This window comes from Tympanuchus pallidicinctus, unplaced genomic scaffold (assembly GCF_026119805.1).
Source record: "Tympanuchus pallidicinctus isolate F22 unplaced genomic scaffold, pur_lepc_1.0 scaffold23, whole genome shotgun sequence".
NCBI lineage: Eukaryota > Metazoa > Chordata > Aves > Galliformes > Phasianidae > Tympanuchus > Tympanuchus pallidicinctus.
In genome coordinates, this window is record NW_026294740.1 from 8,089,747 (window position 1) to 8,115,344 (window position 25,598).

General features: G+C 43.6%; 2 protein-coding genes across 4 annotated transcripts in view; one reads left to right on the plus strand and one right to left on the minus strand.

Annotated features, from left to right (window-relative positions):
- Window positions 1–388: 388 nt before the first annotated feature.
- The window catches only part of TEX2 (testis expressed 2), a 41,650-nt gene continuing 16,440 nt past the window's right edge, over window positions 389–25,598 (plus strand). Inside the window, exons 1-5 of one of the 3 annotated variants that reach the window (XM_052688358.1) lie at window positions 2,195–2,209; window positions 2,803–2,975; window positions 17,651–19,305; window positions 24,131–24,331; window positions 25,205–25,529. In XM_052688358.1, the coding sequence (XP_052544318.1) occupies window positions 17,677–19,305; window positions 24,131–24,331; window positions 25,205–25,529 (2,155 nt within the window). In that variant the 5' untranslated portion in view covers window positions 2,195–2,209; window positions 2,803–2,975; window positions 17,651–17,676. Of the gene's footprint in view, window positions 411–2,079; window positions 2,210–2,802; window positions 2,976–17,650; window positions 19,306–24,130; window positions 24,332–25,204; window positions 25,530–25,598 lie in introns of those variants that run through there. The other 2 variants (XM_052688359.1, XM_052688357.1) reach the window with 2 other exon arrangements.
- LOC128083234 (translation initiation factor IF-2-like) lies at window positions 996–2,915 on the minus strand. The gene is made up of 3 exons (XM_052688272.1): window positions 2,858–2,915; window positions 1,570–2,625; window positions 996–1,045 (listed from the first exon to the last, which is right to left on the minus strand). The coding sequence occupies exons 1-3, from the start codon at window positions 2,913–2,915 to the stop codon at window positions 996–998; spliced, it is 1,164 nt and encodes a 387-aa protein (XP_052544232.1).

Sequence of the window (25,598 nt, forward strand, 5' to 3'; positions counted from 1 at the left end):
ATTAACTGAATCTCACAGTAGTAGCTCTGGGAAAGAAATATTACTTCTTGCTTTACAGTCCCGCTCAAGCACTGCTTTTAGAAGGCATTTAAATGTCTCCCTCACATATTCTGAAAGATTAAAGTCATTATTTTCAAAAGGAGCTCCTGACTGGAGATGCCTATTTCTAGTGCCTGCAGGCCTGTTGTTTCTCAAAGTGACTGCATATTTACATGTGGGATACGGAAATATTAAAAATACATAGACATGGCTTTATTCTCTTGTCTTTTTATAGGTTGGATGGAAAATGAATTATCCAACAAAAGGATTTATTCTCACAACATGGAATGACTCAAACTCAGAGACTCTTCCTTTTGCCATGTGAGTGAAGAGGATTCCCAGCTGAGACGCACCGCGGAGCCCCAAGGCAGGTAACAGCTCATGTCTCAGCTCCCTGCCACCTGGCTCGCCCTTTGCTCGGGCTCTGTCCCTTTCTGGAAGAAGCCTTTGCCGAGCACTCAACTTCAAACATTTTTTTTCTCAAGGCCAGGCCTTTCAGGGCACATGATTCCTAAGTCAGGAGCTACAGAGGTTACAAAAAGCTTCTTGTGAATTGGTCATAGTTTAACAGAGCTGACAACAAGCCATTGCTCTGTTTCAGCCATAGCTTCTGTTCCTGCAGGGATAACCTCCTATAAAGAAAACAACCGTTATCTTATCTTCAGACTTTGGAAACATTAATACCAGCTCTGTATAATGATTCAAAGGTCTGCCTATTTACTATGAGAGCTATAAAAAGAAACCTATCTTAGACGATGGAATACTTTTTTACATATATTTAAACATAATGCTATATTTTTAACTTAAAAAATGACTGCATAATAATGGATGGAATGATGATCACACAGTGCAGTCTTTGTTGGGTTCCTTCAGGTCAGGCAGAGGTGAGACAGATGAGTATGCTGCTGGGACAGCCACAGCTCGAAGACCTGCCCTCCATTTGGTGAGTTCGGCCCTCACCACACTTTGCTGGGTGCTGACAGCTCGGTCACCTCTCCTTTTAGAACTGTATGCAAGAATTGCAGGTTTAAAAATCACTACTAGGAACCTTAAAGAGCCCAAAGATGGTTAGTGAGAATTCATTTCCACATTGAGGGAAGGCATTGAATTGTTTTTATTCAAACCTAAAATGTTTAAGAGAAGAGGAGCGAGGAGAGCTCTTGCAGCCCCATTAATCCACTGAGCAGCTACAGAAATCTGGGTAGCTAAGGCCAGGGTCAGCCCAACCCAGTGAAGATGTTGTAACCAGCAGTTTCCTAAAAGAAGAGCAACATTGTACAGGGAAGAGCAGCGGTTGGGCTGTGGTCTCTTATTGCATGAGACTGTTATGAGAGCAAAACCCCTTTGAAAAAAGGGAATTAACCTTTTTCTCAGTCTGCAGCAAACTGGGAAATATTAGGAGGGCATAAAACGTGCTCTGACACAGCGTGTTTCCCAGAGCAAAGGCCGGTTGTTTGGGTAACACATTTTGAGCATTTGCATACTGTTTTGACACCAAACAACTTTTATTTTGTCTGCTCGCACACACACTTCCCGCCGTCAGCAGCTGCTGCCATGCAATGATGCAGTCGGTGATTACAGAGCTAAAAATGTACACGCAGAACCCACACTGACAGCCGAGAGAAACACCCCAACTAAATTCGGTCTTCCGCAGAAGCGGCGGCACGCGGTGCGGCTCCCAGCGGGGGGGGGGAACGGGGGGGGCGGCGCGGCCTCGGCTCGCGCTTCTCCGGGCAGGGCGCTCGTTCTTCGCGGATGTTTCCGAGTGAGCGGCAGAGCAATGAATCCCAATTAATCCCCCGTCGGTCATCCGCCGCTCTCGTTTGGCAGAGCCGTTCCTCGTGTCATCGCTCCCTTCGGACCGAAACTTCGGCAGCGCGTCGCCCACCCGCGCTCGGGCCGATTCCCCTCTGCCCCCCGCCCGTCCCCGCCGCCGCCCCGCCAGGCCGCGGCCCGCCCCGCCTCCCCCGGCTCGCGGCGGCCCCGCGCCCCGCCCCGCCCCTCCAGCCGGCGCTGCGGCGGCTCCGGCAGGCCCGGCCCACCGCGGGGCCCGGATTGGCGGCGCCGGGCAGCTCCGCCGCCTCTCATCCCTTCGCTGCCGCCCGGCGCGGCGCTGGAGGCGCGGGCCGCGGAACGCCGGGGCCGCGCCGGGCAGTGCCATGAGCCGCGGGTAAGGGAAGCGGGCAGGGCAAGGCAGGGCCGCGCCGCCTCGGCTCGCTCCGCACGGCGCCGTGCTCCGCTCCGCCGCACCGGGAAGCGGCGCCGCAGCGCTCGGTGTGAGAGTCAGAGCCAGGCGGGGTGCGGGCACGGAGCGAGGAGGGGAAGGGGCGTCCGGCGGCGGAGGAAGGTTGGGCCTGGGGCAGGGCTGAGCCGGGCCGGGGCCGAAGCGGCGGGAGGGGGCGCCCCGCGGGGCTCCCCGGGCTCGGGCCGCTCCGGGCTGCGGCCGGTGCCGGCGGGTGAGCCGTGCTGGCGGTGCGGGCCGACCCGCCGTTATCCGTGCCGCTGTTGGGCGCGGGTCGGCGGGGCGCAGTTGGCTGAGGCGGGAGGTGCGCTCAGCCGGGGCCGCCGCCGGAGTGGAAGCGATGCCTTAAAAGCAGGCGGCACAGCGGGCTGTAACGCGTGTTCCTGGTGGAACTCGAGGGCAGAGAGCTGATCTGTCCGTCACCTCGAATTGTTTCCTTTTTCTTGTCCCAGGTGTCGGCGTTTCGGCTCCTGAGTCTCTTTTAATTGTTAATGTAATTATATTTTACCTGTCTGTTGCAGCTGAATGTCGTTTCATCACGTTTCATCAAGTTCCTTCTAAATGTCTGTGCTCAACTTTTTGATGGTTGTATTTGTCGGCAAATGTCTGAAGGAGCTGCAGCAGCAGCTGTCATCTCGGGCAGTTCAGTGCGGCTGAAATGAAACTTTTGTAACTCCCCCGTTGTAACTGCGAGGTAAATCACAGTGAGCCTGGAATGCTGTTAAGATGCTTTGTCATACTCCTCTGTCTTCACATAACTCCTCTTTCAAGATGTTCTTGCCTGCAGAACTCAGGGAAACAAGGCAGTTTCACAATCTCAGGGCTTTTTTTTGGAATTAATAGTAACTATATTCCTAATCTGAATAAAATTAGGCAGTGTGAGTACTTGCTTTCAATTGTCTCTGAATTGGTGTTAAATTTGAAGATAAAAGCAATTTAACTTAAGCAAAAGAAAGTAACACTTTTAGTGTTAGAATTGGCTTTAAAGACGCAGGTTCATTTGTATAAGAGGTTCATTTATAAGAGGTTACCACTGTGATGGCCTTTAAAGCTGATCCAGTGCAGTGCCCTGCTGCGGGTGGCATGTTATTAACTCTCCATGTAGGTGCTGAGGTATGAGGCAGTGTTTCTGAGCGGGGATAAGTAAGGAGCTTTGTCTTTTGAGCAAAAGCACAAAAAGATAATCCTGTGCTCAGAGGCGTCTTTTATCAGACTCTGCTGCTTGATATCCCCTGTGCATTGTACTGGTGAGCTCAGCACGCCTTTGGGAAACTTTTGGTCTGTGCAGAGAATTTCTTTAAATGACCTTTGTTGCTTTTATTTTAGAAAAGAAAATCCATTAATGAAATCCAAAGTGAAAACTTGAAGTTCACAGCCCCATAAAGTATGTTTGTCAGTTGCTTACTGCTTTTAGTTTGGGTGGTAAAACTGTCTAGTAGCTTTGAGTATTGATGGTGGTTATTTGTAAGTAAATGAAGTCTAAGACGACTGAATTACAAACTAAGGAATGTGAAGCTGGAAACATAAGCAGAATATTCAATGCAAGCAATTTCCCTTTTATGCTGTAAGTGTAAATAAAGCAATGGGTGATAGTGAAAGTTATAGTAAAGTATAGTAAAGTAACAGGAATAAGCTTAAAATCATGTTGATAAGTGTTGAGATTGTGCTGCTGTAACCTCACCTTTCTGTGCTACATGAACCTGATCCGTTAGGTGAAATCAGAGTAAAGAAATCACTTTCAGCAAGCCTGAGAGGTTACTGACCTTGTCTTGTATGGGATGGACAGGTGACCGGTTCTGAGCTCAGCGCTGAACATACGTAAAGGCACGTGCCTGTGATGGTGTTCCCCTGTCCTGTTCTCTGTGCAGTGCCGAGAACCAAGCCTTAGCCTGTTGTGGCCCAGGAGATATGTAGCTTATGGTGTGGGGAGCTGAAGGAAAGAGCTTCTCAGTTAGGATAAATTGTAAGTTTCAAGGGACTGAGAAATAAATAGAATAAATTTTGGTTTTATGTACGTTCTTGGAGCTTGAAAAAGTCATTTAAAATCTCTGGATATTTTTTCTTTTCTGTTGGCAAGCTAGAAATGTTGCTGTCAGATATCTGCAGTAAATGGTGCACACAATTCAGTGTGCTCTGAAACATTTATCCTTGAATAAAGGCATTATGTCCTGGAAATCCTTACTGCCCAAGGTGAATCAGTTAGATGACAACGTATGTTGGAAAAGGAGAATGCAATGTAGGTTGAGATATGAGCGAAATAACAATGAGTTAATGCTGTGAGCCTTCATGAGCACGTAGTTGGTATCGGAAGAGCCATAATATATTCAGAGTAGAAACGTACTCTGGAAATGCATAAGGATGCCATGTGTGGCCAATAAAGGGAATGAACAGTGACTTTTCTTACTCTAGGTAATGTAAAGTGGATGCTAGAAAGAATGCCCTGTGATTTCAAGGAGACAGATGTTGAAACAGTGAAATATGGAGGGAGTGATGGTACATGTCAGGGCTGAAGAAGGATGTAGCACTTAAGGGGCAAATGAGGGAGGTTAAGTAAGGCAGTGTTGGCTTTGTGCTGGGACATGGTGACTTGTTCAAAGAAAAGCCTCTACACAGAGTTGTCTGAACATTCATGTACTCTCTTTCACATGGACACCTGAGAACTCTGAAGGTCAAAGCCAGTCCTGCAACATTCCGTGTGACTAACCTTATTCCTGGGGTCCTCCCCTTGATGAAAGGCTCAACCTTGGCTCTGTTGAGTGAGAGCTGGACCAAACTGACTCCAGAGTTCTCTTTCAGCATAAATTATTTTGTTATTATTTTGTTATTATTTTGTTATTATTTTGTTATTATTTTGTTATTATTTTGTTATTATTTTGTTATTATTTTGTTATTATTTTGTTATTATTTTGTTATTATAGAAGTGCTATAGAAAAGAAATGACAAGCGTAAAAGTAACTTCCGTGCTCAGTGTAGGGCATCATCTCTCTCAGATTTTGATATCTCAGGTTATAAGCAAGATCACTGTATTTTAGACTTTCACTTACATTTCTGGAGGAAACATCAACCTGCCTGCAGTGGCACATAGCATCAGTGAGCCCTATTCATAAAACACTTCATTATTCCAAGGTGCTCTACAGTGATTGAAAAAGATACTTTCTTCTCTGAAGTGCTTTGTATTTCAGGAGGCAGCAATGACTAAATGAAAGCAATAGTGAGAAAATATGGGCAGGCAGTGATTTTTAGTGTATTAATGGTACAACTATTAAGCTTTTTTAAGGCGTTATGAGAAAGGAGAGACTTAAAAAAGAATTTGATGGAGAGCAATTTAGTAGCTCTATTGATTTTTATTAGATTTGGTTCCTTTAGTCTAATTCTCCTACTCACTGCCTTTTGTGTGCAGAAAATAGCATATTTTCCAGGTGCCTTTTTGACTGTTAGTGCTTTCTAACTACTTCAACCTCTTCCTGAGTTTGACTGAGCTCAGTTGGTGCAAAGGCTGCCTCCCAGGGAGCCATCTCTTCTCTGTTGCCCAGTGACAGTGCCTCCAGCCTAACAGCTGGAGGAGTATTTGACATTAAGGGAGCAAAAGCAGGACTGCTAAGTACAGTGTTGTCTGTCCATCAGAGGTACCACAGGCTTCTGTTAACAGGCTCAGAATTTTGACGGCAGGAAGTTAATAATAATCAGTCAAGATCCCATTATGACTTGAGGCAACAAAACATGAAGAGTTTGCGCTACATGGCAGTGCCTTTGTGTGCCTGTTCACCTGGGGTGTTTGAGGATTGATACTTAACCTCTTGAAGAGTCAGCACTTGGGTGTGTTGTCCCTCAGAAGACCTGGAGATGAATGGAGTTGCCTGGGTTTGGACCAAGCTCTGCATAAGGGTTAAGTTGGCATTCTAGGAGAGAAGGTGACTGAGGGACACGGGGTGGCAAGATCAATAAAATGTAGTAAACACTGGTGTTCTCTCTTAAGGGCCAGGAGGGTAGCACAATTGAATTGTTGTATGAACTGGGCTTTGATATTCATTACCCAGCAGAGCTGTGGTTTATAAACTGTTCTGCCCTCTGACCCTGCTGGTGCTGGATGACAGGAACATGGCAAAAGTGTCCGTTGGTGCTGGAGCAAGTATTGGGTATCTTGGACTGCTTATCCTATTGGCGGTGGATTCTTACCCTGAAGCTGTAAGAAGATGGGATGGTCAGTTTAAAAGAGGGTCTCAGGAAACAGTTTCAAAATGCTTATTCAGGATTTAGGACATCCTAAGAAGTCTGAGTCCTAAAAATTGCTACACTGGGTTTAAGTAGCTTATGCAGAAGACTGAGAGCTCTGAGACTCTAGATCTTATTCTGCATTCCGAGTGTTGTGTTTGATTTCAGTTCTAGAATAGGACTGCCAAAATACAGGCACAAAGCAGGCTACTGTCTACCTTTGACACTGGAAATTTCAAAGCACATCATGGCAGGCTGAAACATTCAACTGCAACCTGTTGTGAGCTGCAACGAAGTTATAGTCTGAAATTAAATAGCTGCAAAAATCATTTTGTGTCATTGGAAGCCAAGTTTAAGATAGAGGAATAATAATGTTTTATGAGCCCAAACACAGCCAAAGAGTAAGGCTTCTGTGGGAGGAAGGGAGATAGTCATGCTCATCGCTGTGGTAGTTTGGTTGGGAAATAGTGCCTGACGTGACAGCAGAGAGTGGGAGCTGCTGCCTGGGTTTGGCTCACAGTATCCTCTGGTTGAGCCTGGAAACTGTGCAGCCCATTTTGCATTCTGTCCCAATACTTTTGTGTAACGTTTGGGGCTGAATGCATACGTAGATGTGTTTTGGTGGTAAATGAAGTGTATTTCTGTCCTGGTTTGTAAATGCTGTGGAGTTTGATAAGGCTTATCATTCCGAGACCTTCTCGGTGGCGCTTGTTGTCAAATTGCTTTCACACGTCTTTCTGTGTGACTTGGCTTGAAGTACTAAATGAATTGGGAGAAGAGGATAAGAAAGAAGAGGAGGTGATCTGTCAGCTCAAAAGCGTGCAGGTTAATGAAGATTTTGCCAGGTCTTTAATAATCCTTCTGAGCAAATGCATGGCAACTCTTGCACTTTTAGGAAAATGATAACACTATTCATTTTATTACTTGTGTGAATTGTGAGAGATGTAAATGGAGGAAGGAGCGGTTGTACACGACAGCCATCTCCTGTTCTGTAATTCCTGTTACTGTTCCCTTTACAATAACAGGCCTCCTTTTCCAGGATGCTGAACTGACTAGTGTTACAAGAAACTGAAGATTCATGCCTAACACTGCTAGAAAAACACATGGACTCCAAGGCTGTAAGAAAAGATTGGGTTAGATTTAAAAGCATAAATGTCTGCTTGCATTGACCTTTCACTGTGAAGTTTTAGGGGTTGGTTCTTGAGTGTTGAATAGATGTTATAAGTGTGTGATTTCTGTTGGGATCACTTTTCACTGTCATTTCTAGTAGCCAGATTTTTAAAATTCTAGCTAGATATTTTTTTATTCTTTCTACCAACCAAAAAGTTCAAAATTAAGGTGATAAAGAAGAGTAAATGGCTGTACAGCACTGTGGGTGTTGTTTTACTACTTCACTCTCATAGGTGTGTGTGTATGTGTATATATAAATATATATATTTAAACTCTGCTTCCTGCATCCAGGTGCTACAAGCAGTGTATTTACCAGTGAGGCTGTTTAATGGAGAAGAGCTTGTCTCGCTGCATGGTGGTGAATGCAAGGTGAACAGATTTCCATTGCACTTCTGGGTTCCACTGGCACTGCTCTTCAGTTTCCCCAAAAGAGCACCCAGGCCAGTCTGTGAAGTCTTAACTATATATAGCATAACAGAGCCTGCCCTGGTTACTCCAGTTGTCAGCTGCTTGCCACCTCATCCTGGATGACTGGCAGAGCTGACACCTGTGCTTGGCTTCCCTGACACAATTGCTCACTAATTAAAAGCCTCTCTTAAATGACTGCACCCCTGCTGTATGGTGATGTGTGAGGAAGTATGTATGTGCTTACTGAATTATTAATGTATGTAATTTAGAGTTTGTTATAGCTGATTGACTCTAACTAAAGAGTGTGGGGTAGATGTGTTAAGCATGTATACAAAAACGTTGCCCTGTCTCTGAGATGAGAATTGCCTGCACAGTACTGTAATTGAAGAAAGCAGGATGTGGCTCAAAGACAGATATTTCCCTTTACCCTTTTGAGTCTATCTGGTGGCTTTCTGTTCTTTTATCTCTCAGCAAATTGAGACCTTAGCGTTAATGACCTACAGTAAAATTCCTTGCAGCTACTTGAATGATGCTTTTTCTGTGAATGTGCACACAAAATGTAACCCATGTACAGGGGAGAGAATTGGTTCTCAGTTTTATCAAGTAGTTGAGAATACAGACATTATCTCTGCAGTGGTGGAAACTTTTATGTTGTTGAAGTCATTGGCAACTTTTGTTAGATAAACATAACAAAGATAGTAGCTGTTTATTGGATAGCAAATACAGGCTGAGAACAGGATTATTGTGGTCCTTTTTTAACTGAAAAAAAAGTGCAAAGAAGAGTAAAAGCAGCAAGCCTGCATGAATACGAGTTGAATCTGAAGTAGAGCTGGAATTCTGAAAAATGATTAGGCCAAAAAGAAGCTATTTTCTTAGTCTTGCAATATTAATACAGCAGGAAGCAATGGAATCTGGGTATACGTGGCCTCGAGGCACTGACTGTTTGCTCTTGTTTTCAGCTGCTGGGTTTGTCAGATGGGGTCTTGGAAGCAGCTCCCTCTGCTCCCATGTAGGGAGGTGGGACCTGCAGCTCCGTGTGCAGCCCTATGTGCAGCAGGTTGGGGCTCCTGCCTGTGTCTGCCATACAGAGGCCTGGAGGAATGATTTTGTGTACACATGTTGTCCCGTTAACCCTAGACTGCCTGAGGTCTTCTCTCCCCTGTGGGAAGGGCCTACATCTGCCTGCGTGCTGGATGAGTGAATTAAACCCTGGAGGAACAAATAATTGCTGAAAGGATGAGTAATGGCTGCATTGCGTCCTGCACTGTTGATCTTTGGAAACTACTTTTCACCAGGGGGAGTGAGAACATTTTGCAGAGTGCTGAAAACTTGAGAAAGTGATCAAAGCCTTCTAACAGATTTGCGTTAATTTTTGTCCTAAGTTCAGGACCAGGCAGGTGCTGCAGAAGCCACGTGGTGCTGAAGGGGAAGGAGAATGCAGTTTGTATTCCACCAGTCTTATTTTGTTTACTTCTTTTGAGACTTCACATGACGAAGCATCTTTCTGAAGTACTGCTACCAGTACTTACGTTTTGAGAGAGAAAAATGGAGCAGGAAGGACCTTCTCATGCTTTAGTTGTGTCAGGGTGCGAGCAAAAGGGCTCCGAGGTACGTGAAGGCCTCAGAGCATGCTGATTTTTTTTTTTCTTATGACAGATGCATTGTGTTTATATCTTCTTTTCTATAACAGGATCCTGTTAATTCAGATTACTTGCCAAGTTGTTTTTCGTTGATGTATCTATCTGCCATAGTTTCTTAGCAATTAAGATTTTAAAAATATTTTGTGGGAGGTGCTCATCATTTTCTGACTCAGTTGATTTCAATAAGAATCAAGCCTGTAAAGCAGCTGTTACACTCAAGCAGTCTGTAATTGACCTATAATATACTGCAATTAAAATGTATATCAGCTTTTGGAAACACAAATTACCCCAATCATGCTTTGGGGAGGAAAGCTTAATATGTTAAGCTGTTACTGGTAGCTTATGATTTCTGCATACTGGTTGCCAGAATGAGATGGGCTGGATCACCTTCAGCAGGTTTTTAGTCTTTGCTACTGCCCCTTTGGTAAGTTAGTAGATTCTATATGATGTGATTAGTTTGAGGCACTGTATGAGCACTAATTGTCAGTGAGGTAACAACATTTTTTATCGCTCCCTTTACAATTTGAAAACTCCAAATAATGTGATTACCTGCACAGGTCCGTCAAAGAAGTCTGGAAATGTAGTCTGCAAACCATTTCCTTCCCAAATCAGATCATGCAGAGCTTTATTTGGTGGCATGGTGCTGATGTGTGCTGCTTGCCTTTGCAGTTTCTGGGCAGCACGAGTTGTAGCAAATACCCTCATTGGTTTTCCTCACACCCGGTGGCAGAGCAGAGTTGTTTGCAAAGCAGCCTCCTGGCTGAAGCACCTGAAGCAGGAAGAACTATTTAAGAACTAAAACAAATCTTGCAGGACACGCTGACTTTTGGTTTGAATTACTGTTGAATTCCTTTTGTTCCACCGCCTCTCAAAGTCTGAAAATTCACAGCTGTGAGCAGACTGGATGTGAAGATGTGCTGTTAGTGACCTTTTCCTTTGGAGCCCTCTGGGAATTACTTTTACAGACTTCTGAGAGATTCTGGTCTGCCCTATCTAGAAGGCATTTTTTTTGCATTCATCAAAGACTTCTTGCTTCCATGGGTAGGTGAGCTGGAAGGAGGGAGGCCTGTGTAACCAGGGCCCCCTCTGTCAGCAGCCCTCTCTTTTAACAGCCATGGCTTGCTGTGTACCTGAGTGTCTTAGGCTAATGAACTTTCCCATTAGAGTTCATCTACCTTTGTGCATATGAATACTTCTTGATTTGTGTGTATCTAAGGTAGATGCTGCACCAAGCCTAACATTGCTTGTTTTTCTTTACTTTCTCTGCCAACTGCTTGGGGATTTGCTGTCCAACAGTTGAAAAAGTACCACCAGAACTGGAGGATGAAAGGTCAGAGAGCAGCTAATCCTCAGATAACAACGTGCCTGGGGCGTGCGGGTCCTGGGCACCTGAAGGCATCTGTGCTTCTGTTGAGGAAAGGAGGGAAGCAATGAGGAAAGAGAGAGACCACACCACAGATCTTTCAAGAGATGCATCCTGATAATACACAAGTTTGTTTGGTTCGATATCATACAAGATGTGAGGTTTTTTGGTGTTAGTGAGAGGAATGTAAATGTAAAGAAGTTCTTGAACACTCACTTGTTCCCTGTGTGCAGTTCCTCCTGCTGATAATGCATTTGGATGGTTGAGTGAATGAGTGTAACACCATTCTGGTAAACCCTTCTTGATTGAGGATTCAGAGCAGCCTGTTTCTGTAAGTCACTTAGTGACATTCCCCCAAAGTTTTTTATAGCGACCTTTAATTTAATCAGTGATGTGGGCAGCATTCTCAACTGTGGAGTAATCCAAAGGGGTTTTAGATAATCTTTCATCAGATTAATGAGGAGTGGATTCTTTGATTTATTTTTTTTTTTCCCCCCCGGTGAGATAAGGAGAGAGTTGCTGCTATGTCCATTCGTGCTGTCCCTCAGCATCTGCCCTCTCCATAAGATGTAATTTTTTGAGGTGTAAATCTTTTTGAGTTTTTTTGTCTTTGAGGAACATGGTTTAGTGAGAACTACTGGTAATGGGCAGATGGTTGGACTGGATGATCTCGTAGGTTTTTCTGACCTTGGTGATTCCGTGATTCTAAAGATACACAGCTTCTGCAGTGCCAGTAATTTAGATTTGTCCTCTCTTCCCTTTTAGAAGAAAGCAAATGCAGCAGTTCTGTTTTGTGCTCTGGGTTGCATGGGAACCAGTGGGCTCTTTTGCTCTCTCTATGCTATCATGTGATGGAAGGGTGTGTGTTGGTGGCTGGTGCAGCAGCTCTGGGAGATGGGCTCAACCCAGCTCCTGTGCTGGGCAGGGAGAGCTGGCTGCAGGCTGTGCCGCAGGCTCATCCTCCATCTGTTCCACTGCCCTGTTGGTAGTGCCTTTATTTCTAAATCCCATTCCACAGGAGTACTAAATAGAGACGTTTGTGGATGATGAGGAAACAAGAATGAAATAGTTAACAGGAGGAAAGCAGGAATTATGTGCTGAAAGTTGAACGTGCTCTCCTTGTGCAAATTGGGAATCCACTGCCTGCAGTGACATTACACAGCTGCTGTCCAGGCACGCCATCAGGTTTGTTGCACTGCTGAAGTCTTTCCTCCTTGCTGCCTGCAGCCCTCTGCTCCCAGCTCTGGGGATGTGCACGCACTGTGCTGCTATGTTTTCCCAGCTAGCTTCGTCTCATGCTGTGGCAGACTTGCTGTTGGCCCTGTGCTTCATCTAATGCCAATGTGAGTTGCTTTGGCTGCTGGTGCTGAGGCTTGCTTCTGTTGTCCAGCAGCACAGACATCACTCTGTGAGTGGAACCCAAGGCCATGGGCTGGAAGGGGCTGGGAGCCCCGCTGTCCTGCAGCTGCACTGCAGGCAGTTGACAGCAGCCTTCTGTGCTTTGCATGTCTTCGTTTGTAAAAATAATAAATATTGCAAAAAATGGCGAGGTAGTGACTCTTCTCCACCCATCGGTTGCTGTTCTGTGTGTTTTTGCATGTTTTGGTCTGTGCTTTGGATTAACTTTTTTCCTCTCTTTCCAAACATTCTGTTTCTTGTAAATGCTGTGTCACTTCACAGTGGCATTTAGCAAGTTAATGTTTTCTGGGCTTTGGGGCAGCTTCTAACTGCTTCCTCTTCTGTTTGTCACAGTTAAACTCTGGTGCAGAGTTATGAAGTTCTTGATGCAAGGGATGTGTCATGGAAGGAGAATGGAGAAGATTAATCAGTAATCTTTTATTGGAGGAGGCAGAGAAGCTGAGGTGGTGGCTGACCTTTCTGAAGTCCTTGGGGAGAATGTTAAGATAGAATAGACCCACTTAGCTAACATTAAACAGTTTTTCTCTGTTCTTCTTTGAAACATTGTAGATAGGAGCTAGTAGGAAGGGCCTTATTAGCATTGTCTGTATTCAAAATTGCTGGGACTTCTATCAGGCTATTTGCCACTGCAATTTGTATTTGACCTTTCTGTCCTAGATTTTGGTAAATAACTCCTCTTACATCTCTGATTTATAGTTCTCATTATAAGCGTTCTCATTGGTGGTACATTTATATGAAAAGTCCTAAGCAAGATTTCAAGTTCTCCTTGATGTATCTGAACGCTCATTATTTAACTTGGATTTTCCTAACCTTAAATGCATTTGCACAAAAGATAATCCTTCCTTTATGAGGCTCAGAAAGAACTCCTCTTATAGGTATTCTAACTAGTTTAGTTATGATAACCTGGTTGACCTTTGTTAGAGGTATGCTCTATGGAAAATTGGTATATATGGTATGTGGAGGGTGACTTCACCTCTTCTGGCTGTGTGGGCTATTTGCTGTAATCCTGATGTTGATTCCTGTTGCACACATTGGACTGCATTCTTCCAATAGTTCTTGAATGATATAAAATATTTGTGTTTCTTTCAAGCCTGTCTTTCCCTGTTTGTGACTCCAGATTTCCTATGGGAAAGTTTTATCACTGTTTTTTCCCACTTGCATCTCAAATTCAGTTGCATTTGACTTGAAAGGTGAAGCAAAACATTCTTCTTAGTCATGTTGGGAAACAAGCTTCAAAGTATTAACTTCAGGTAACTGGATCTCTGACACGCACGTTTCACAGGGCGATCATGTGATGCTAATTATGCTAATTACCAACAGCTTTTATGTACTTCATTTAAAAGTAATGACTTGAGGATGTTAAAAGAGTAGTAGGTGTTAGCCATGGAATACATTAACTCATGGAGATTCTAGGGGAGATTTGGAATGGTGAGTGATAACAAAGGATGTTGAAATGGGGTTTTGTATCTTCTTCTGTCTCTTGCAGTATAAATGTGTTCAATGAGATGAAATTCATATGGCAGATAATGTTTCGTGAGCTGTGTTCTCTGTTTCACTCAGATCATTCTGGACTAAATGCACTGAAATTGGCTTCCTAGGCTGCCACTGTGGCCTAAATCATGTCTGTAACCAATAGGATCGCTGGTACTCATGCTGTGTTCTGAAGTACTTGAAATGAGACTTCTGGTTCTTAACGGAAGGAATTTTATGTGATGCTTTGAGTTTTCTGCTATGTATTTTAAATGAGTATTGAAGAATTGCAACAGTCCTCCCGTATCTCAGTGTTGGAAAGAAGATATTGGCATCAGAATTGTCCTGTCCATGTTAATGTAAGAAAGATCTGTAGCAATTCTGCCACGTGGAATAGCTGTCTCAAACACATCACTTCTCCTTCCTACCCAAATGGAGGGTAGATTTACAGTATGAATCATTTATCTGTCTTCAGTTTGACACTTGGAAATGACTATTGAATAACCCAAGAGACAAAATAGATCCTCTAAAGAACTACTCCTTCTTCCCCAGCCTGGGGGACAGAAGCTTGCCAAGAGGTTTGCATCTCTAAAGAGCAGTGGCACAGAGGGAAGTAGGTGTGAGCAGAGATGTAATCAGACAGTCTTTCCATTTGAATAGTGATGGCAATCTGCATGAAGTCAAAGTGTGGCATTTAAGTAATCAAATTGGTGGCTTCCTCAATAGCAGTTAGGGCTTGTTCTTCTGATGCAATTGATAGATAAAGGGGGGAAAAATTAAAATAGTTTTTAATAATCTGTAGGGCCTTTTCTTCACTCAGCAGGGAACAAATTCGTGTTTTATGTAAAGCACTTTTTTCTGTTCTATGCTTAACATCAGTGAGGCCTGGAAATACCCTGCCACGTTTATGAACCTTGCTACAGATTTTTGCAAGTGTATTTGTGAGGGGAGATGCCCTTTCCCTTGGTGCAGATGTTGCGTTAAGTCATAGCGGTGTGGCTGCATCGTTGGCCTGTTGCAATGTGTGAACTCAGTCACCCAATTTGCAATCTTTGTCCAACTGAGCGATTACGAAAAGCTCTGAATTGCTCGACTGAATTTTCCTTCCTCAGTTAATAAATATGGCTCAATTGAGCTGTGTGTGAGGTGGATAAAGTAAGCATGGTGCACACAACTTTGATCTGTTCCTTTAAGTTGGTTCCAACTCTGTTGCTTTGTGCATTGGTTTAATCTCTTTCTAAATTGTTAGCGTGAAAGTGCTTTGTTTTGTCTGTAAAGTTGACAGTGGAACTGTCTCAAGTAGGCAGTGCAGTGCCTTTTAAGTATCACTGCTCATAACAGAAGGTTTCCTTTTGCAAGTGTAAATATATGACTGACTTGATTTCGTGAGTGCTGAGAGGTTACACAAACAGAAGACAATCTCAACCTATTCTCAAGGCCTGGAAGAGAACTGGATATAGATTTTTTTTTTAATTTTTTTTTTTAACCTGTGGACTTGAAGATGATAAAACTTCAAAATTCTAGGCTAAGGGTTCTCATTTTGAGTGAAACTGAGAGGAATTTTGGTGCAATTGTGAAACAACCCTGATACTTCTTGTATTATAGAGGGTTTGAGTGGGGGTGAATCCTTTCAAAAGTTTTTGTTTGGATTTGATTTTCTTTTCTAAAATATATATATATATATTTAAATTGGCTCTGTCTTAGATGTGAAATTGTTGAGTTTAATTGGGTCAAGGAGAGATTTGGTTACCAATAATGCCATTGTTCAGTTTCTGAAAGGACCCCCAGTGATTTGGAGGGTGCTTGAAAGGCAGAAAGGCCCAATCACCTTCCAAAGAGTGTATGAAAGCATTGGTTGTTTGTTTCCCTGTTTACAGGGGTTGCTAAGAGTAGGTCTATAATAATATGCTCCCACCCTCAAGCTAGACCTAAATGTGCAGTGCTGAAAGTGGCCCCAATCAGTGAGCTGTGGCGCGTCTGGTGGCTGGGCTGAAGTTGCGTTGCTCTTCCCCCATGCCAGACTTTTCCCCTAGATTTAGTTGCTGACATGTGCTGCTTCTCTAAGGTAAGAGTGTGGTTCTGAATCATTCCTACCTTCCTTGAATGACTCTTCTGTGCTCTGCCTGTTTCTTTCCAAGTGGATACAGCAAGCAGGTAAATGTCCTTGTTAGTTAAGGAGCTTGGTGTAGCTTGCAGAATCCTCACTGAGCAATTGAAGGCCAAATGTATGATTAGCAGCAGATGTTTGTACACATGAATTGTTTAAAGTGTTGTTACTGCTAGCTTGGAAATGCATTGAAGTTTGGTTTACATGATGAAACACATTCAGCTGTGCTTTGTGAGTGATGGGAGAGGGAGTAAATGCTCAGTTAAACAGCCTAGGTGCACCCGATTGCTCTCTAGTTTGCAGACAGGACAGAAGTAGACTTACTCTGAACATCATCGTACAATATCTCTGTTCTTTGTGTATGTATATATATTCTGTGAGTTCCTGATTGCTGATATCCTTCTAATCAGCAGTGGAGGTCCAAAGCTTTAGTTATCTCTTGACAGTAATCTGCTTTGTGAACCTTATCCCACTTCTCATGCAAGTATGGGCTGTCTGCTCACCATAGCTGTGATTGTAACCAGAGATGTGTATCATAGGTCAAAACTTAGCATTGCCTATTAGTAATACAGAGTTCAGGTTACTCAAAAGAATTGTAACATAAATTTCCACTACCATAGCCAAAAGTCGCATACTAACAAAATTACTGCAATAACTTAATTCCTTTTGAGGTCTCCCTGTGCTGTGGGTTGAGCTTTTCTGTGGTTTACTGGAAAAGCTGTAGCCTCTGTTTGGCTGAATTGCTTCTGCTTTACAAACAGTTGATATCTTTGTTAGAGAGCAGAATGGACATAGACAACACGTTCTGGATGCCGTGCACAATGGTGAATATACAGGTAGTTAAGGTAAACAAGCGTGACTGCTTGGATATCTCCATAGGCATCCTCCCCACCCTTCCACTCCCAAGGTCTCAGAGTAAAATCTGACTTTTTCCTCCTCCTGTCTTTGAATGGGAATTGTCAAAGCTGATTCTCATGAGTCCTTTCTGTGACATGTGCTGTGAGAGCAGGAGATAGGATACAAATACAGAAACCTTCTCTCGCTAATAGGCATCCCAATTAGTCATCCCCTAATTAGTCAGATACAAAATGTAGTAAGAGCACACGTTAGTGCAGCAACACTGCTAAAAGGTGTCATGGCCTGAGTCGACCACGTGCTGCCCAACACCTGCTCTCTCTCTGGGTGTTCCTGTTTGTCAGAAGGTGAATTGTGGTGTGGTGACAATGTGTTGTCATCCAGGTGCAGAACACATCCTCAGCTACTGCACTGCAACGCAGCTGTGCTCCGTGAGGAAGGGCTGATGCTGTCTGCTATTGAGATGTTCGGATCTAATTCATTTTGCTGTATTAACTTTCTGCTCAAATACATTTCTAGGATATTTAGTCCTAGAATTCTTTATTTTAAGTAGACAGCTTAATTTTGTGTTCCATCCAGTCATACTTCCAGCTGAAAAACAAAAAATATGAAAAGACCACCTGAACACTTGTACATGTTTCTGTCTTTGCTTTGAGTTTCAAGCTTTGCTTTATTTGAGACACAAAAAAAAATGCATGTAACGTGGTTTTATGTTTTCTTTACAGACTCTGACGCATCTGTGGGACCTGCAATGACAAGTCAGAACAGTAGCCATGCAGAGAAAACTGGTGAAATGTCCTCAAAGCAGCCAGCACCAAAAGTGCAGGTCCAACGATCTGTCTCCCGAGAAACCATCACTATTCATTTCTCTGCATTTGGGAAGGAGGAAGAAGAGGAGGAAGAGGAGTTTAAGGAATTTCTTGATGAGGAACTAGATGACCAAAGCATTGTAACAGCACTTGAAGCCAAGGAAGACCTCTGCTTTGAGCATACCGGCCATGATTTTTCTGGTCCAGCTACCTCGCTTAACATGGCCAACTCTGCATCACTGCTGTCCTCATCACCTGCAGTTCTGCCAGCTGCAGACACCGTAAAGCTGTTGGATTCTCCTTCCACATCCCACGTACTCAGTGCAGTGCCACTAGTCCTGTCTCCCTCATCACACTCTTGTCATACGTTTAGCTTGTCGGGTGCGTCACCACCTGTGGAACAGAAGGCCAACTTCTCGTCTTCCCCATCCTCATCTCCTTCCAGATCAGTTGTCTGCCCTAGTGCGTCATCCACCATTTCTAGTTCCAAGCCTTTTAAGGGTTTAGTCAAGTCCCTTTCAACAGATGTGGAACCAAAAGAGCCAACCCCACCGATGAGACATAGACAGTTAATGAAAACCTTAGTGAAATCTCTGTCTACGGACACTTCTAAACAAGAATCCGAAGCTGTGTCATACAGACCACCGGACTCGAAACTGAACTTGCATCTGTTCAAACAGTTCACTCAGCCTCGAGCTACAGGTGGTGATTCCAAAACTGCTCCCTCATCTCCATTAACATCTCCCTCTGACACTCGTTCCTTTTTTAAAGTACCTGAAATGGAGGCTAAAATTGAAGATACTAAAAGACGCCTTTCTGAAGTGATCTATGAGCCTTTTCAGCTGCTCAGTAAAATAATGGGTGATGAAAGTAGTAGCCACAGGCCCAAAGCCTTATCTTCAAGTGCTTCAGAACTCTCAAACCTTTCCAGTTTGAATGGCCATTTGGAAAGCAATAACAACTACAGCATTAAGGAAGAGGAATGTGATTCTGAAGGGGATTTGTATGGAAGTGACTCTAACGTGAGTAAGAGCGATCAGTCAAAAACAGCTGAGGAGCATGCAAAAGAGACAGAGACCAAAAGCTCTCAGTCTGCAAGCACAAAGGATGTGAGTTCGAAAACTTCACTCGTACTTGAAAAATGTTCACTGTCTGCACTAGCAAGCAGAGAGGATGAGGAGTTTTGTGAACTGTATTCTGAAGACTTTTCCTTGATAGAGGATGAAAGCAAAACCGATAAACGTTCTGAAACTTTGCTCGATCTCGAGATGACTGATGAAAATGGTGTTATGCTCAGTAGTGAAGAAGAAAATAATCTGTGTGTGCAACAGCCTAAAATACCAGTAAAAACTTTATACTTCTTAACACTGTTAGTCTATGCTTACTTTATTATTCCTCTCCCTGGCTACTTAAGTGGACTCCTCTTTGGAATGGCCCTTGGATTTATGACAGCTGTCTGTGTGATTTGGCTGCTTACTCCACGTACTCATGAATATCTCAAGTTTCGTGAAAGTATGAAAAGGCAATGGAATACAGGAGCTCTAGACATCAAGGAACCTGAAATACTGAAGGTGAGCTCATGGTACTTTGTCTGTATGTGTTATTTTGAGTCAGAGCAGTAAACTGGATATTCTGAAGTTGTAAGTGATCTGAATTACTACCATTTGTATTTCTAGTGTTTGCATAGGGTCAGTTGGCTTTGAGGGATGGATTCTGTAATGGTTTAGTATTCTAAAATACATGTGGCTTCAATGTCCTTAAGGATTAGTTAATTAAACAGTTAGGGATGGAGTACAAAAGCCAATTTTTGCTGGCTGCCGACAGAAATTGCATGCCCACTTATCTTGATATTGCTTATTTTTCTTGAATGATGTGAGTCGCAGTCTTTAATTGGTTGTTGTGAATGCAGACTGAATGCACCTGTCTACCCACTGGATATACACACTGCTTACGTGTACAAATCTTGACAGACTTTCACTTTTGTCCTTTGTCCCTTGGATGCTGAGATCTTGTGTATCAGTTTGCCTTGATACATGAAAAGTTGATAAAGATCCTGATAATCGTTGTTGGCTGCTGTTAATGTGGCTCTTGAAGGTGTTGGTTGTTAGTCAGGAACCTTAAATACATCTTAATGCTTCTATTCAGGAGGTCTATTTTAAGAGAGTAGCTGTAGGCAAGAAATGCACTGTGCAAAGGGATCTGTATGAATGTAGATTAATGTTGTGTATGACCTAATGAGTACTACTTGTGCTTGTTAACATACATGGTAATTGTCTTTAATATGTAAAAGCCCTATAGAAATGCTTTTTAATCCTTCATGAGTTGAAAATGCAGCTCATGCTTGTACTGGAGCATTATAATACGATTAAGCAGGTTGCAAGTTATTCCTCCCTTGTACAAATATTCTATGTTTGCTTCTGTCAAAACAATACTGGGCAGTTCTGATCTTCTGCCAAATGGGAGAAAAGTTTGTAACAAAACCCACGTGAATGCAGGAGAACCAAGTTTGTGGAACAAGCGTGAGGACGATGTCTTCAGAGCTTAATGGTCTTCTGTTCCAGCCTGACCTGATTTCATGCTGATGTGCTAAGAACTAGAAGTAAGGCCCCTTTATGGGGCTCTGGAAGTTGGGATTCTGCCAAACCACTGTCACACTATTTCTGCATGAGCACGTGCATGTTCTCTGCCATGCAAACTTCTCAGACAGCCGTTATGTTTTCCTTGAGTTTCAACACCTAGTGGAAAATGGGAGTTCCCCACCAGCAGGTGCCAAGGTACCTGAGCACACACAATCCCTCTGCAACTTCAGAGCACGCTGCCTCACCCTCTTCTTCCCACAGATTCACTTCTCTGGCTTCCTTTTCCTTTCTTTTTTTGTCCCATCCACGGATTGTTTTTTGGTTTTGCTTTTTTACTTTCTAATGCATTTGGCTCTTCTAACCTCACTGTTGGTGTTTTCAGATAGGTGCTCCCTTGTGTTGTGCTGGCTGATACAAAAGGTTTTAAGTAACAGCTAAAATGCAGATATATGCACCCTTTCCATCAGGAAGACTTTTATGGGCAGGCAGTGCAGGAGAATGTTGTACAGATGGAGGGGCTTTTGGCTGCATGCTGCTCCTGTGCACCACTCTGGGGATTTTGTGTTGAGTGGTGGCCTCAGATGGCGCATATGTTTTCAGTGCAGGTGATGGTTACTTCTGCCCTCCTTGGCCTTGCTTTGGTTTGGTTTGTTCCTCGTAGGTTCCATGTCAAAAAACCTCAAAAATCTGTCCTGTATTTTTCTCATTTATCACACAGAATCCTGGTGTAGCAGTAGTGCTGCTGTGCCAGGTGAGGTGTGTGAGGGCTAACAAACGGGACAGATCCAGATTGTGTCTGTGTTTGAAACAACACCTGTGGCCTTTGCCATAAAAGCAGTCTTCCCACTGCTCTGACCAGATGCTTTTTTCAGGTTTGGTACTGTGCTGCTCGGGAGGCACTTTCTCCCATTTTCAGCTGTGAGTTCCGAGCAGCTGCTGACCTTCAGAACTGGAGATCACAGGATCAGTGCAAATGGCAAGCAGCTGCAGAGCAGTGCATGACTGTGGGCATTGTCCTCCCTGCATGACTAGATTTCTCATTTTAACAACTTCGCTGGTATGGAAAAAAACCATCCTACAGTCTCTCCTCTCCTGCACAAGGAAATCCATTGTTGCTTCTGTAGTTTGACAGAACTTATCTGTTGCTGGTACATTACAGGAATGGAACTCCTCTGTTCAGATGCATTGAGAAGTAGTTTCCTTTGGCTGTGAATCTTTTGTTTCAATTTCTTTTTGCAAAGAGAGATGATAAGGCCTCTGTGCGGGAATTGTCCTTAGAATGTGGAGACTTGGAGTGAACTGGGGCTTCTTGGAGAAACTAAAAGCTGTTTGTGGTTTACCATATAACAGTGAAAAATGCTGAAAATGAGGGGGCAGGTGGTATCATCCCATCTCTTAACACTGTTGGATAGAAGAGAAAATATTTCTGCACTGGGCACATGTTTTCAGATTCATTAACAGAGTGAAGAGTCATCATTTAGACATTATTAGCATTCCACTCAGAGCTGCGTGGTCTTTGTGCTGCAAAATAATTTGAAATGTGAGTGGGAAAAGGCAGGAACGCATCCTTAGAAATAAGGAAACTCAAAAGGGGAGAAGCTGGGTAGGACAGGTGCTGGTGCAGTGGGTGACCTAGTGGCTTAATGCTGTCCCCTTTGCTATCAGCCATTCAAATGTCACCCTAAGGGTCTTGGGTAATGGTTGTGTAGCTGCTGAGAAAGTGCCACAAGGGTGATGCATGTGGTGTGTGTACAGAGGTGTTGGTCTCATCTCTATGCTTGTGGGTTTTTGCTTCTAGGTATGGTACTGTGGTGTTGAGAGCAGTGCATAAATCAGGCATTGTTCATTGCTGGACCTCCTCCACTGAGCTGAGTGCTGCTGTCAGAAACCTGCAGCTGGTTCTGTCTCATGTGGGGTGTTAGAGAAACTTCAAGTGTACTCCCTCCTTGCTTATTGGGAACCCTGCATTCTTGGGGTTTTCCAGCCTTCTTCCTGCCAAGCTCCAGTTATGGTGGCTATAAAACCAGCCCCTGTGGCTAAGCTTTGTGAAATGAGCCCCTTTCCATGCGTTCCTTCCTGTTGGTGCAGGTTTGCTTGCTCTTCAGTGGAGCTTCACTGCGGGACAGGATGATAAGCTTTTGTCTGCATGTTTCCCTGGCTGCAGGCCTCCAGACCTTGTTGTCTGAGCTAGAAATAGCCTGGAGACCTGATCTGGGGGCAGGTGGGAGCCTGTCCAGAGCCCTGTGAGCCATATGGGTGTCTTGGTTCTGCACTGAGAGGACGGATGGTGCACAGTGGCTCAAGGCAAGTCACTTATGTCCTTGTGCTTCAGTAAGTCCAGCTGGAGTTCCTGGCTGCAAATTAATTGCTGTCTGCTCAAAGATGTCTTGGCTTAATAGTCAAGATATAACAGTAAATAGGATATGCTCAAACAAACACCAGCCCTGCTGTGCAGAGCCCTGATGGTTTATGGAGAGCTCTTCCTTGTGCATTATATTCCTTATGTAGCAGTTGTATGTAACCCTGTGTAAGCAAACAGCCGCACACAAAGCTGCTTCAGTGAGCATGCGTTGGTATTTCTGTTAATAATGAGGACATCAGTCTTGGAGCTGAGTGGAGATGACTTAATCTTTCCTGAACACAAAAAGGATGGTAATTGATCCAGGTGGCTTTCTTTTTTTTAGAATTTATGTTGAAAATAGGACTAGGTGTCAGAGTAAGCAAAAAATAGATGCCACTGTTACTATGGCATCTCAGAAAAGGTATGCTGTCTGTATGGAGCTGGAGCAAATGAGCATTAAAATAAATGTTACGTTTCAGTGTGTGGGTGGAAACTTATTCAGGAAGTTAAAATGTTGCAGTAAGATCTGGGATCTTTTACACCTACTGAGAACTTCTGGGTGGTTTTGAAGAATCAGGTTCTGCTCCCCAGGTACCCATGAAGCTGCCACTTCTTTTTGTGCTCCAATGAACCTCCCTGGAAGCCTTTCTTCCTCTGTCTATTGACACTAATGAATATGTGCAAAATTAAGGTGTTTATTAGCAGGTACAGGTCATTATCCAAGCATGCTGTCTGGCAGGCAAAGAGAAGGAAAATTTGTGTGCTGTGAAAGCTTTCTGGCTGATCCTGCCTTGTTTGTCATCCTGTGTTTTCTGTAAGCAGATGTTAGTGCAGAGTGACGTCACCTCCGTGGTTGGAATCAGTACCTGCAGCCTGCTTACAGCCAAGGCTGTTCTTCTGTTTTTTTTTTTCCTCACTGCAGAGGAATCACTGAAATTTAATCCCCACGTCTGACTTGTGTTGCAACTGCACGGTTGCACAGCATGTTCAATGATGTAAAACAGCAGTGCTGCGTTAAAACAAACTCCATCGTGGTCCTGGATTGTGGCTGATTACAGCATCGGTGCTGTCCGTAAGCAGGCTGCTTGCTCTGCCCTTGTTGTTGGCAATTAACATGTCAGAGCCTTGTGGAAGCAGGCAGGCTGCTCTGCACATGTCCTTCCCAGCTGGCTCACGGCCTTCCCATGTGTCTGCAGTGCGGTGGGCTGGGGTGAGAGCTGCTCCTTGAGATGAGGAGCTGCTCACACAAATGACTTATGTGGAAAACCAGATTGTGTGCTTGGGATGTGGTCCTCATCTCATGCCCTGTCAGCTGAGTGCTACCTCAATTTGTGTGTTTACTGCTTTGTATTTGTGTTATGACACAAGCTTGACAAAAGCTTGGATAATTATTGAAGACTTTTAAACTTTTATGTGCATACCGTATTTGGCTTTCTGGCTGCTTAAAAGCCTGTTAATGAGTATTTTCCTCTCTAGGGGTGGATGAATGAAATTTATAATTATGATCCAGAAACATACCATGCTACGTTGACTCATTCTGTCTACGTGCGACTTGAAGGAAGCACCTTAAGGCTTTCAAAACCTAATAAAAATATTTCCAGAAGAGCTGTGTACAATGAGCCAAAGCCTGAAGTCACGTATGTCAGCCAGAAAATTTATGAACTTACAGAGAGCAAGGTGAGGGTGCTTTCCTTATATCTGATGTTAACAGAGTACTTTGAAACCTCATTTTTTTTCATTACTCTAGTTATATGCTATCACAGTTACAAAAACAGTTTTGTTTGCGCAAACGTGTAAAAGATTGATTGGGATTTGGAAAACAAATCCATATTACACATAAATGAAAAACATGAGTTTTCCTTTGTCTGTTTGAAAAAAAATAACACCTGGGAGGTTATAGAATTGTTCACTGTGTGTTAGATTTCCTGTTGACTGTTTTGAAGCTTACAGTGGAATGCATAATCCTTGGTTGTTGTCTGAACTGCCTTGAGGCAGAGACAGCATTTGCGTTCCACTTTCACTGAATGAGGATTTTGTAGCTGGGAGTGTGTGTCAAGGATAGTGCTTGAATAGTTTTCCTACAGGTTGTTAGCAGCTTCTCACTTACTTGAGGGAGGCAATGTAAAGTTGATTCCATGACCATTATATTAAGTAATGTATCAATACCTCATTATTAAAATAATTGATTTTTTTTTTTAATAAGATGCTACACTAGTATTGGACTTTGGCAGTATAGATTAGGAGGAAACTGTGTTTCTGAGGACTGTGGGAGTGGGAGGGAGAGAAGGACCAAGAAGACATTGAGGAAAACCTTCTTTTATTTCCTGCCTCCCATTCTAAAAATCAAAACTTGTGATTGTAAATGCTGTGACTCACCACAGACCTGGTGAATGGGATGACAAGCAGCTACAAATTGAGAGTCAGTTAAACCCAGGAGGTCTGGTGTAGGATCTGTCTGTCTCTTGTTCTAATGTTATACATGTGACTTTTTGAAACATAAAAGATAAAACCACAAAATAAGTGAACCTAATTCTCTCCTTTATCCTTCAGATTTCCCTGGTTCCCAAAAGTCTGGCACGAAAACGAATTTGGAATAAGAAGTACCCTATTTGCATTGAACTTGCTAGGCAGGATGACTTCATGGCTAAAGCCCAGACTGATAAAGAGAATGCAGAGGAAAAGTTGTCTTCTGAGAAGGTAGACTTGAACAATGAGGATTCCAAGAAAGCTCAGGATGGAGCCAAGTACACTAGCCAAAAGGATCAAGTGCTTTATCTCTTTGGAAGGACAGGTAGGGAGAAGGAGGAGTGGTTCAGAAGGTTCCTTCTAGCATCCAAGCTGAAGTCTGAAGCCAAGAAGCCTTCCAGCAAGCCAGGTATTCATACATATATCACATGGGTCGTTTGGTTTTTTTTTTCCCCCAGTAAAACTATCTATTAAAAGG